This window comes from Crocuta crocuta, unplaced genomic scaffold (genome assembly GCF_008692635.1).
Source record: "Crocuta crocuta isolate KB4526 unplaced genomic scaffold, BGI_CrCroc_1.0 scaffold207, whole genome shotgun sequence".
In the NCBI taxonomy this organism is placed as follows: Eukaryota; Metazoa; Chordata; class Mammalia; order Carnivora; family Hyaenidae; genus Crocuta; species Crocuta crocuta.
The window spans coordinates 2,223,584-2,237,350 of record NW_027531996.1 but is presented as its reverse complement, the minus strand read 5'-3'; the positions used below and the strand labels follow the sequence as shown (position 1 = coordinate 2,237,350).

Sequence of the window (13,767 nt, the reverse complement as noted above, 5' to 3'; positions counted from 1 at the left end):
GTGAGAAGTTACTCCTCACACTCCCCACCACTATTATCCAAGTTCAGACACTATCATCTCTAACCTAGACTAATGAGACAGTCTCCTAACTGGTTTCTCTGTTTCCATCCTCTTTATAAATTAAAAGAAAAAACTCCAAAAGATGTGACTTAAAAAAAAAATCATTTAAATTTTGAAATGCAATTTGAAATTTTATAAAACACATTTTCTCCCACAAAGAGAAGTAAGTATCAGGCTGTGTTTACTTTTGGAGAAAAGGAAAACCAGCCTTAGAGATCATCTAGTAAAGGGGCCTTTTAATGTAAAAATCCTATATATTGTTCTTTAACATAGACTGGCCTCTCCCTAAACACTCTAACAATGGAGAAACTATCATCTTAAAAGCTAGTCTAGGTGATGGCTTGGCAATTTAAGTGTTTACAAAGATTCTTCCTTGAGTTGAACTGATCCCTATCATTTCTATGCAAGAGTAGGAAAAGGTAAGTTTCCTTCTCTCCCAGGAAAAAAGCCTTTAGATGTTTGAAGGACAGCATATTTCCATCTTATTCTACACCTGAGTCTTCCCTTTTCCAGAACAAACACTGAGATGTTTCTCCATATCGACTGGTTTTAAGATTCCTCAAAATTCTATAGCTTGTCTACACACATCTTAAAGTAAGGTGCATGGAGGTGGAGATGACACAGGGAAGATAATATGCCTGAAAGGATCAGGCCATGCAAGGCTACTAGATTTATTCACCAGGACATTGCCCTTTATTAATGTGGTTAAGATTGAACTGGATTTCTTAGTAATCATGTTTCACTGTTAACTCAAACGGAACTGTACTAAAATAAAATTCATTCCCCTGCAAGGCTGAAATTGAATTGGCTAATGAACAAGAATGGAAAGCAAAAAGAAAAAAAAAAACAACAAAACGTTAGTACCTTCAGTATAGAATTCCCTAAAAATTCTCACTTATATGAATCTTTAGCATTCATGTCAATGAATTAGTGAACTATGCTATTAACTATAATATATATGTATAATCAAAAAAAAGAAAATTCAAGTTAAAAAGTATCTGTTAAAACAGTATTATTTAACTTTAACATTAATTTAATGTTTACCTTCAGAAATATTTGTTTTTACAGTGAAGTCATCAGGAGTTAATATAAAATTTAGCCACCAAGTGAAGCCCTGCTCCTGCTTTTCCTTCCAGCGTTCATCATAAAACATGTTCTTTGCAGCAAACGGCATGGGGTGTCTAGGAATATCTAAGAATACAATTGGTTTATTGCTTGAGAAATTCTCTTTTAAATTATTATGCAATATATAGCAAAAACCATTTTTACTAGCAAAACCACCTTTAAAACACTGAACAATATTTGTTTTTCCACTATTTGCTGAAAACGGTTGAAAGCGCTTTAGGTATGAAATATAATCAAAGTTTAAAGGCAAAAAGTACAGCTGTACCTCCTGGTTATTTAAAAGTCCTAAGTTACCTGAGTAAGTTTCTCCGAAGTCTGAGAAAATATCCTAATTGTTATTTGAATACACATTTTTTAAATGCCTCCAGGCTTTAATTCAATGGAAAAATTATCAATTCATTTCCATTTGAAATGCCATTAGTGCTTCATTCATGGTAGTTTTTCAACGACTTTAAAGATAATGAACGCGTACCTGTTTTTAATGGTTTTATGAAGGTAAGAGTAGACTGTGCCACAGCAACAATGGGTTTTGTCCTTTTGTTTGTTTTAGAATTAGGAGTTCTATATACTGATGAATCTAAAATAAGTTAGAAAGCAGAATAATAGCATTAACAATGAAATAAATTCCATGAATGAACTCAAAGTTAAATTTGGGTTCTTCAGTATCACATCCATTTAGCAAATACTGAATAACTACTATGTGCTCCGTATTACACTATGAATGTGGTGGTCAATGAAACCTACACCTGGAAGTTAGAGACCAGAATCTACACTTTATCTTGGGTCTATAAAAACTAGGAGTCACATTCAACCAAAATTTATTTTATGTATATATTGCAGATTCTCTGGTAGATGCTGAGAATGCAGAGGTGAAGATACAGCCCCAGCCCTTAGGAACTTCTCAGTCTAGTAGGGAAGTTTAAAAGGAATTACAATATATTACATAGAGGAAAAACACAACACTTAAGCAGCATTGAGAACAAGGAGAAGGGATGGCTAACTTCACTGAAAAGGGCCGGACAGCCTTCCTAAATGGAATACACTTGAGCGGACTCTTGAAGTGGAAGTTGGGCATGAGGAATGTGGTCTGTTGACAGAAATGCAAAGTGCCTGAATAAAAAATACGTATCAGAAAAACAATACAAAAAGAGGCTGATAGAAGTAGAGAAGTAGGAAAGAGTTCAATCATAATAAAAATAATAGTGACAGCTAATGTTTGAATACTTTTTTGCAGGCACGATCATAGTCTTTTAATATAGTATGCCTCATGCAATTATCCCAGAAAACCTATAAGAAGTGTATTATTATTGGGGCACCTGGGTGGCTCAGTTGGTTAAGCGTCCGACTTCAGTTCAGGTCATGATCTCATGGTTTGTGGGTTCGAGCCCCATGTCGGGGTCAGAGCTTGGACCCTGTTTCGGACTCTGTGTCTCCCTCTCTCTCTGACCTCCCCTGCTCATGTTATCTCTCTCTCTCAGTAATAAATTAAAAAAGAAAAAAAGAAGTGTATTATCTTATTTTCATTTTATACAGTTAGAATACTGGAGCTTAAAACAATTAAGTTAGTTGGTCAAAGTCACACAAACTAGTAAGTGGCAGAGATGGGCACTACAGTCCCAGAGCCTGCACTATTAATCAGTTGGAAGTACCCAATATGCCAATGAAAGATATAAATCTAGGAAGTGATACCACCATTTATAGTTTAGAAAACAGTGGCCAATGGAATAAAAGGGGTCAAGACTAGAGACAGAAAGCTAGGAGGAAGCTATTACAGTGGCGCAAGTTAGCTATTATGAGAATTTAAATTAAAACACAAGTAGTAGAGACAAATTAGAAAAAGTTATTCTAATAGAACCTACAAGCCTTAATAACCACTGGCTAGGCAGGTGATAAAGAATGAGAACTGCAGATGATGTCCAGGTTATCTAACCCAAGTGATTGAGGGAGACAGTAGGTGGTACCTACAAAGGAAACTGCAATAAGAGTCACAGTGGCAAAGTGATGGTTTATAGGTTGATATAGATTATAACAGATGAGCAGTTCACTCCCTCAAAAGCAGATTTCATCAGATTATACACCTACTAAATATAAATGAAGAGCTAAGAAAAGACAAAAGAGGGCAAACTATGACCCAGAGGCAAAATCCATCCACTTTTGTACAGTCTACAATCCAAGAATAGTTTTTACATTTGTAAAAACATGAGAAAAGAATAAAAATGACTGTATTTCACAACACATGAAAATTATATAAAATTCAAAATTCAGTGTCCATAAGTAAAATTTTACTGGAACACAGAGGCACTTATTCATTTACACATTGTCTATGACTCTTTTTCCTTCTACAATAGTTGAGATCTGGTAGTCGCAATAGAGATTATTTGGCCTGCGACGCTAAATTTTTATTCTCTGCACCTTTAGAGTAATAGTTTGCTTAGTTTTGATTTAGAAGGATTGCAAATCTTTGCCAATTGTGAAAATAAGGAGCACAGTCAATTGTGACATAATAGTTATTAGGTTCTGAGTTTCTTTTTATTTGACCCTTTAAATATTAAGAGGAAAAATTCCTCAGTCTGAAACACTGCAGAAGCTAGTCCCTCTGCCTGGAGTCATTTTAATTTGTGAGAAGCCCTTCCTGGAAACCTCTCACAGCTCTTCGCCATTCACAAAAGCCAAGTAAAATGCCTCCATGTCTGTGCTTTCATGATTCCCTGTGCATAGCTCAGTCAGAGGACTGAGGGCAACTTTAAGACAGAAATTCTACCTTTTTTCCTCGTATCCATAAAGTCTAGAACAATGCATAGCACACAGTAGGCACCTTATCAATACTGAATAAATGCATCTTGGAAAACTGACTTCTTTCTCTGCTCTCCTAGGTTCACCAGAATAGAAAAAAGAGTCAGCCATTCTTAGTGACTTACAATGCTCTCATAAAGGCTCTTAAGTCAGATACTCAATGTGTCTAATTCTCTTTAAACCATGCAAAGAGGCTCAACTAGGTGGCCACCTTAAAGAAACTATAGGTTCAAACGTCAACATTTCAGTGGCTTATTTACTAAGTCATTAATTCATCATCTATTGGACAACTTGTAGAAAATCAAAACTGGTTTAGGTGTGTTCCTTATTCTCAAAGAACTCATTATCTAGTCAGATAATCTCTATAGGAAACAACACAGCCAAAGAAATAGAGTTTACAGGTACATACAAGGTGTCATATATGCTGAATTCAAATTTGCTTAGGGAAGGTACCTAGAGGGAAATTTATCAGGGAGTAGAGTTAATAAAAGCTCATTATAGTACTTGAAATAAATGAAAGATTTGAATTACTGAGAAAACAATCAGAAAGAGAAATTAAGAAAATAATTCCATTTACTATTGTATCAAAAGAATAAAATGCCTTAGAATAAATTTAACCAAGGAGGTGAAAGACTCATACACTGAAAACTGTAAGACACTGAGGAAAGAAACTGAAGACAAAAATAAATAGAAAGACATTCCAGGCTCATGGATTTAAAGAATCAACATTGTTAACATGTTCATATATCCAAAGCAATCTACAGATTCAGTGAAATTCCTATCAAAATTGCAATGGCATTTTTCACAAGAATAAAACAGATAATCTTAAAATCTCTATGGAATCACAAAAACCCTGAAATAGCCAAAGCAACCTTGAGAAAGAAGAACCAAAGCTGAAGGCATAACACTCCAAGATTTCAAAGTACTGCCCTAGTTCCTACTGGAAAAGACTATAGAGAAGCCAAAGGTGAAAACAAGGTCTGTTAGTAGGCCCTGCAATATCACAGACTAAATCAGGTGCTAATGGAAATGGTGTAAAGTGATCAAATTCTGTATTCGGAAGAAAAGGAATATACAATTTGTTATTTGGAGTGCCTGGGTGGCTCAGTCGGTTTTGGCTCAGGTCATGATCTCATGGTTCCTGAGATGGAGCCCCACGTAGGACTCAGGACTGACAGTGCATAGCCTGCTTGGGATTCTCTCTCTCTCTACTCCTCTGGCTCTCTCTCTTTCAAAATAAATAAATAAACTTTATTTTTTTAAACACTTATTCATTTTTTTGACAGAAAGAGAGAGAGAGCAGGGGAGAGGCAAAGAGAGAGACACACACAGAACCTGAAGCAGGCTCCAGGCTCTAAGCTATCAGCACAGAGCCTGATGGGGGGCTCGAATTCATTAAACATCAGGCCATGACCTGAGACAAAGTTGCTGCTTAACCAAATGAGCCACCCAGGCATCCCAATAAATAAACTTTAAAAAAGAAAAAGAAAAAAGAATGTGTTGATGGACTAAATTTGGAATGAGACAGAATGTTTGGATTCATAAGGAAAAGGTTGGAGAGAAACACACTTAAGGACATTTACAAGGTTTGGGCCTGAGATGAGAGGTCAGGAAGCAACATGCCAGGTAGATGTATCAGGGGAGAGGGGACAGCAAAAGTTTGGCTTTGGACACATTAAAGATGTTCACTAGACAGTGAAACAGAAATGTTATATGTTGGATTAGAGGTCCATCCCAAAGATACAAAACTGGGAGGCTGCCATGTATAGGCAGCACTGACCGCTAGGAGACAGAATGAGATCAGCAGCAGAATGAGTAAAAGTAGGAAAAAGGTTCAATGACTAAGCCTTCACTTACTCCAGGATTTAGAGGCTTGGGTGAGAAAGAGCACTGCACGAGGACAACAGAGAAGCAGCCAGCGAAGTCGGTAGAGAACCAGGGGAGAGTGGGGATGGCAGAATAAACTGTTCCAAGAAGGCAGAAGTTCAAAGCATCCAACAGTTTGCTGATAGTTCAAGATGAAGACAGAAATATCTACTGGATTTAACAGTAGGGAGGTTTCAAGGACCTTGATAGGAGAAGTTTCAGTGAAATAGTCAAAACCTGATTGACGTGGGTTCAAAAAACAGAACAGGAATTGGAAACCGCTAATAAAAAAGCAACTTTCTAAGTGATTTTTTACATTAAAAAGCACCTTTAATTCAAGTGTCATGTTTACACAAAAAAAGTATCCACATCTCGGTGAACTCTCACAAAGTGAATACTTAGGTTCTTGCAAGGAGTTTCGCTCAAAAGAAAGCAAAAGAATGGAGCAGGGGCTGGAGGAGACATAAGCGGTATTCATAAGACATTTGTTTTTATTTCATTTTAAGAAGTGGAAGTAGTAACAGCATATTTGTATCAGAAATGACCCAGTAGAGAGTAAAAGCTGAAGATATGAGACAGAGAAAACAATTGCTAAAGCAACACCCTTGGGTTGAAGGGCACAGGATCTGTTGTGTTCACAGGATCTGTGTCAGCACAGGGCTTGCTTGGGATTCTGTCCCTCACTTTCTCTGCCCTTCCCCCCCCTCTCAGAAATAACCAAACATTAAAAAATATTGTATTGATAACAATTATTTTGTGTGATTGTTATAAGTATTAAATGAGGTAATAGTACAGTGCTTACAGCTAGGTCTGACAAAACACATGCTCAGTCAATGTTACCTCCTATCATCAACCATGAGAGGAGGAATGAGAGGTGTTAGACGTTTCAGGTGAAAAGAAGGGAGGGGTAAGATCATCTACAGTAAGACAATATAAGCCAATAAATCCAAAAAGATATAGCCAAAAAGATTTAAGGGCTTGCTTGAAACTAGTGGTCATTAATTTAAAGATCAACCAGCAAGGTTTAGGCACAGAGCAGAGAGAGTTGGACTGGGATGGAATATACTAGAAAAATACAATGAGGGAGAAGAGAGACGAATGAAATGATGATGAGGAGTGATGGAATCTAAGCTTTATAGGTAGGAAAGTAAGGACATGTCAGAGTGAGGACTGTGGAAACCAGGATGGATTAAAGGATTGTGTGAGTAGGAGGAGAAAAAATGTTGGAGCTGGGTTTCTAGAGAAAATGCTAAAACCACAGAGATGGCGATTGGAGATGGAGATGCTTTTAGGAGAGTGTGGCCTAAGTGTGGCCTGGACTAAGGTGAGGCAAGTGAAGTACTTCCCCTGGGTATAAAACGTGGGGTGGGTACCAAATAACTCATAATCAAGGTTAAGTATTTTAATGCACTATTGTTTAAAATTGAAATTAATGCAAAAACATCATAAAGAACAAAATATCAAAGTTTAAATAAGAACAAAAAACGATTTTAGAATTTAGCCCCACACTTTTCCATCTTCTACTAAGCAAACTGGTAAATGAAAAGTACAACTTAATGCAAGCTTATCAACAGGACATTAACTAAACCAAAAGAAACAGAAAATATATTCCTTATATATATACTTTCATTAAAGATTTTACAAACAAGACTTACCAGTTTTCTTCCTCAGGTTTGATTTCTCTCGGTAGCTAATACATTTTGAGATGGGTGTTACCATCTTTTTTGTTTTTTTAACAGTTGACGTCTTAGATTCCACAGGAGAAAAATGGATTCTTTTGATTTCTTGTACTTCTGTATGTTCTGTAACCGTAACTCTCACATGTGCATCTTCCTTGTTTCCCTCACTCTTTCTTTTACGGGCAACTAAAGTAGTCTTTGAGGAAGGAGTTATTGCATTTTTATAACTCTTAGATTTACTGAATACAGGATCTATAACTGGAAGACAAGACTGAAAACCACTTTTCTCTTTTTGATGATCTGTTACTTTTTCAAATTCACCTGGGACACTGTTGAGACATTTTTTTGCCTTTGGTTTATTAGTCTCAGTTTGTTTTTCTCTGCTACAAGTGGGTTTGCTTTTAGTAACAGTGGCAGAAAGTATTGGGCGTCTTGTAAGTTTATCATGGCTGTAACTAGAAATATTCTGAATTGCAGAAAATTTAGGCTGACTTTTTGTAAAACTGTAGCAATCTGACTTCATTTCTAAAGCTTTGGGTTCTTCAAAAATAGCTTTGGGAGACTGTGAACCTTGACATTCACGAATACTAGGTAAAACTCCATTTGTTCTCTGATCTTGAGGAGACTGTGAGACCTGAGAATTTTTATTTGATAATGATGATAATTTACATGTTTGCTGAGATATACATATATATGCCATATTATCTTTTACAAATTGATTTGGAGACAGAATTGGGTTAATTAAGTCTGATTCTAGATCCTGATTTAATCCATAATTATCATTTATGAAAGAATCTGGGCTTAAAATTGTCCGGTAAGTTTCATGTACAGTTTTTGATTCCAAATGCACAGGCCTTGAATTATCTTTCATAAATGTATCTGATGAAAGACATGTTGCTACCTCTAGTTCATTATTAGCTGCATGGCTGTTATTTACAAAGGAATCTGGACTTAGAAAATTTCCTTGCCTTTGTGTAATGTTCAAAGTTGAAGAACAGGTTGGGGTAAGAATAAGTTTACTATTCTCTTCAATTTGGCCACTCATATTATTTATGGAGTTAAAGGAAGTTTCACTTATAACTTTCTCATTAAAATTAAAATCTTCTGAACCATCATCACCTTCTACTTTCAACAGTTCCCCATTTTCACAGGCATGAAGAGATGTGTATGTAGTAGATCGACGTACAGAAAGAGGCAAGGAAGTTTCACCATGGCATTCTTTGAAAATGGGACTAATAGGCGATAATGATATTTTATTTTCTTCAAGGCTTAAAGAGTTGTTTTCTGTTAGGAAACAGCCTTCTTTCATAGCCAAATTTTCACAAGCTTGTAGTGGGCTCCGAACTCTGTCAACTTTTTGGGAAACACAAAATGTTTTATTAACATTTTGAATATAGGAAATCCCCTTATTATTTGAAGAGGCTGACATTTTCTTCTTATTAATTGTGTCCCAAAGACTTCTCTGCAAAAATAAGCAAAACATACAGATTAAGTTGACAGCTACTGAAAATTACCTTTAAATTAGCAATATTATGCATGTTACTTTAAGACTTCATCAAAATAATTTTTATATATTATTTTCTTAGAGTAAATCAGAGAATGATTAAAACTTATTACCTTTTTCTTTTTCTGCTCTTCTGCATTTCCTAGTAATATAGCTTGGTGTTTCAGAACATCATTTACAAGAAAGGTCACAATCTCTCTTACTCGGCCTTCTTTTAATGGTGTCCAGTTAACAGAAATAATGATTTTTTCTTTAGGCTATAATTAAAGAACACATTTTGAATGACTATAAAAGTAGTGATGCATAATAACCAAAACATATTATGTACAATTTAGAATATAGTAGAGGATTAATAATTGTTGGTCACCAATACTCTACACCATGATAATATTTAACAGGTCAAATATATTTTCCTACCCTATCCATTTCATTATAAGGAAAAAACCCACTAGTAATAATAAGATTCAACAAGAAAATAAAATCATAATAAAGTCTTAATTGCATCTGTAGCTCATGGCCTGGCAGGAATTTGTCGAATGCAAAACCCTAACAATGATGAAACAAACTGTGCCCATTGTTTTTCAGGGGAGAAAAGACAAGTTTTGTTTTGGAGTAGAAACCATAAAATATCATAAATAGCTAGTTTTAAAATATAACATTAAAAAAATGACGGGCGCCTGGGTGGTTTAGTCAGTTAAGTGACGGACTCGATTTTGGCTCAGGTCACTATCTCATGGTTCCTGAGTTCGAGCCCTGAATCAGGCTGTGAGCTGACAGTGTGGAGCCTGCGTGGGATTCTCTCTCTCTCTCTCTCTCTCTCTCTCTCTCTCTCTGGTCTCCTTCTCTCCTCTCTCAAAAATAAGTCAATAAACATTAAAAAAATAAATAAATAAAATGTAAATGAAAAAAGTGAACTTTTACCCTGTAAAACAGCATATTCTAACAATACAAAATGAGGAACCATAAAACAACTTAGTCCACATAACAAAAATAAAAAGTATTACATTGATGGGAGGAAAAAAAATCTCTCTTTCCACAGAAAGAAAAGCAAGCATTCTTAAAATAGAGGAGAGAGAAAAGTTCTTAAGTGTAACTGAACCACCATCTGCACAGGCCAATGGCCCTCAGATGAGAGCCTCCTCCCACTGCCTTATGAAGCAGTTGCTTAGACAACTGCCAGACTCCATCAGTTAATGGCTTATTTTCACACTTCAGAGGTTCTGCTCAATGGGAAGGCCACAGCCATCAAAATAAGAACATACATTTTCCAATTGGTAACAGGGATGGGAACATTCCCATGGCTAAGGCAATGCATTAAACGTACCCGGGTTGTTCTTGAAACAAGTCATAAAATTAAACTGGATTCCCCCATTAAAACTACACTACAGCATAGGAAACAACGGATTAAAATATTAAAGCGTGCAAACAAACAAACAAAAATCACACACACAAAAAACACAAACCCTGAACAAGTGCTTTCATTTTTTTTTTTTTTTTTTGCTGTAGACGTATTTAGCCAAAACAAAGCTCACTATTTCATCAGCATAGTTACCCTGACTCTATTTGGAGTCAGTTTCCCTGATACATATGGAAACTAAAATGCATATGAAGATGACTGATAGGAAGCAAAAAAATTTTTAAAAGCTGCTCTAACCAAGGTACTCCTGGCAATCTTAAAAACAGATAGATGGATAGGCAAGAGTCTTAACTCTAGAACTTCAAGTCTTTGGCAACGCCTTAGGTCCATTAAAAAGCTATTTAATAAAGGTCTATTAGAATGCTTCCAACGATGCTCCGTGCACGCGCGGTGATGTGCTGTCACCGCCCAAGTTACCGCCCACCCGAGCCTTCCTTAGAGCCTGTGGGACCAGGACCAGCCCAGAGTCAGTGAAAAGGAACTACGGGTCTTTCCTTTGTGGGATTCTTTTCCAAGCCGCGCCCCTCCTAGGGAGGGTGCGGGAGAGCCCGCAGAGGGGGCGCGGTCCGGGCACGCCCAGCCCCCCACCTACCTGTAGCTCAAACGACCGCGGCGAGATGCTGAAGCCCTGCTCGGCGGCTGGGAAGTGGGAGATCTTCACTTCGGCCACCTCTTCGTTAGGGTTGTCCAGGGCCAGAGGCAGGGTCCGCGAGGCTCCGAGGCGCACATCCCCGAAACAGAGGAAAGGCGACCTGCAGAAGTGGCTGAGAGACAGGACCGGCGGGGAAGCTGCCGCCACCTCTGCCTCTGAGCCCCGCGCNNNNCCTCCCAGCTTCGCCCCACACGCCGGGTCGCCATGGCAGCTTCGCGACGCCTCCCGGTTCTGGCGCCGCTCCCACGAGGCTGCTCTGGAGCCGGGACCCCGCCCGCGTCCCGTCGGAGGTGGCTGTGGAGGCCGTGAGAGCGAATTCGCCCCCCTTTCGTTTCTAGTAGCCGACACGCCAGAAAAATGAAACAAACGCCACAAATCCGCACACTCCAAAGGGGAGCAAGACAAGTTCGGCCCTAACCTCGGTTTAAACTTCTCGCCTCCACCAATGGGCGCTCCCGGACACCGCCCACCTCCTCACGAGGCCAATCAGTGAGCAGCAGCCCTTAGCCAATGAGACGACGGCGCCTTATTTAAACGATCATCTCGGCCGCCCGTCTCCCTTTGGAGGCGGCGAAAATCGTGGCGGAGTCTTGGTTACACCCTGAAACTGTGGTTTAAAATTGAAATTCGCCTTTTTAATTTGTAAACAGCTTGGGTTAAAAGGAAGAGAGTAACAGCATTTCCACATTAAATGTAGCAATCATTGCGGGTGCCCAGGTCCACCTTTGGTAAAACCGTTAGGTAGGCAAAAAATTAGTTTAAATCACTCTCATCTAATGTGCCCCACCCAGAACTATATTCACTAGGTCTCCTTTTGCGGTTTCCTGGGGACGAAAGGGAGAAAAATGAAGAAAATTAAATTATAATTGTGTGAACGTGCTTATTTCAGCAACTGACCATAACAGGTGCTCAGTAATTTTGTTACATGCTGGTTTTTAACCTCGGGATACTGGGAGCAAAACTAGATAAACAAAAGAAAACCGAAGTTCCCAATAATTTATAAGTAATGATTTTGACAGTCAGTGCCCTTGACAAATAACTTTTTTATTTTAATCTTAATTATAGGTGTTTCAAAAATGATTATGGCTTGCATATTACTAATACTATTATGCAAGGGATTGTTTAAAGTCCTTTATACTTTTATCTCAACTTTCACTTCAACCCTGTGAGATAGCTACTATTATTTGTATTTTACAGACGAGCAATACAGAGCATACAAGACAGCAAGTTTTAAAGCTAGGATATGTACACAGGCAGTTAGTTGGTCCATATTCTCGCTTTTACCCACTAAACCATACTGCCTCTAAAGATAGTAAGAAACTAAAAAATAATATATGGATGTGTGTATGGGGACACAAAGTATGAGAAAACAAAGTCTCTGAGTAGAAAACTAAAGGAAAAAGGCGAGATACTCAAGTATATTACTGACACGCAACAGGACCTGAAGTTGAGTCCTGTTAACAATTTTTAAACATAATTGTTTGTTTATGGAATCTTTTAGGACTGATGCACAATGAGAACACTACTAGCTTTTTTTTAAGCAAAAAAAGTTAATATGAAGTATAATTATTTTCAAGTGCACTTAATTTATTTCATATTGTGAATGTTATTTATCAAATTAACATTGAACATTTAAGCCCTCTAAAGCTTAAGTCACTGAAATGCTTGATTCCCTTTATTTTTAACATGATAATACCACATTTTGTTTATATATGTTCTCCATAGCTTTTCATAAATGCTGTTAATTCACAATATTTTTTGAAAAAGCAGAATGAACTGTACTGGATATTTTTTATTTGCCCCTCCATTTCCACTCTTCACTATTTTCCAGGCTGCTCTTTGCTGTGGGATTCTAATCTGTATTCTATATATGCTACATTACTAGCTTTTCCTTCTCCATGGCTTCTGTTTTGCTTCAGAGAGGGAGGTCACTAAAAGTACTTACTTCCTCCACTCCTCTCCTGCCTTGGGCTGACTACATCTCAACATAGTTGAACAACACATAGTAGAACAGGTGGCCTCTCCCCTCATCCCTTCAGATCTGGGGGTGGGAATACCATAGTTGTTAATAATCCCACGGTATTGCACTACTGCTTGTTACCCTACAAACCGGTCACATCTTTGCAAATACAGTTGACCCTAGAACAACATAGGTTTGAACTGCACCCTTTCACTTACAGGACTTTTTACAGTACTGTAAGTGTACTTTCCTCTTTCTTATGATTTTCTTTGTAACATTTTCTCTAGTTTACTATACTGTGAGGAATACCGTATATAATACATATAACATTCAAATTATGTGTTATTTATGTTATTGTTAAGACTTAACAGTCAACAATAGGCTGTTAGTAAGCTTTGGGGGAGTCCAAAGTTACACAGATTTTCAACTGCACCAGGGGTCAGTTTCCCCAACACCCACATTGTTCAAGGTTCAGCTGTATTTTGCAGCCTGTCTCAATCTACAACTTGGGAAAATTGTGAATTTCCTTGTGACCATTTCATATAGGAAGATAAAGCCTGGTTTACGGATGGAACTGTATGGTAAGTCATGTTCTATTTGTTCATTTGTCTATGGTCTTTGCATTCAATTTTTAAGGAGGCATGCAGAATATGTTCTGCATTCCCATGCTGTTAAAATGTGTTCAATAAAACCTAGATATGCTGTATTAGG

The 13,767-nt window shown here is 37.6% G+C and overlaps 1 protein-coding gene across 1 annotated transcript in view; it reads right to left on the bottom strand.

Moving 5' to 3' along the window:
• The window catches only part of ASPM (assembly factor for spindle microtubules), a 52,647-nt gene extending 41,317 nt beyond the window's left edge, over positions 1 to 11,330 (bottom strand). The window contains 6 exon segments of the mRNA XM_077775106.1: positions 1,105 to 1,251; positions 1,658 to 1,762; positions 7,500 to 8,985; positions 9,141 to 9,284; positions 11,037 to 11,269; positions 11,272 to 11,330. Coding sequence (XP_077631232.1) covers positions 1,105 to 1,251; positions 1,658 to 1,762; positions 7,500 to 8,985; positions 9,141 to 9,284; positions 11,037 to 11,269; positions 11,272 to 11,302 — 2,146 coding nt within the window. The 5' untranslated portion in view covers positions 11,303 to 11,330.
• Between the last annotated feature and the right edge of the window lie 2,437 nt (positions 11,331 to 13,767).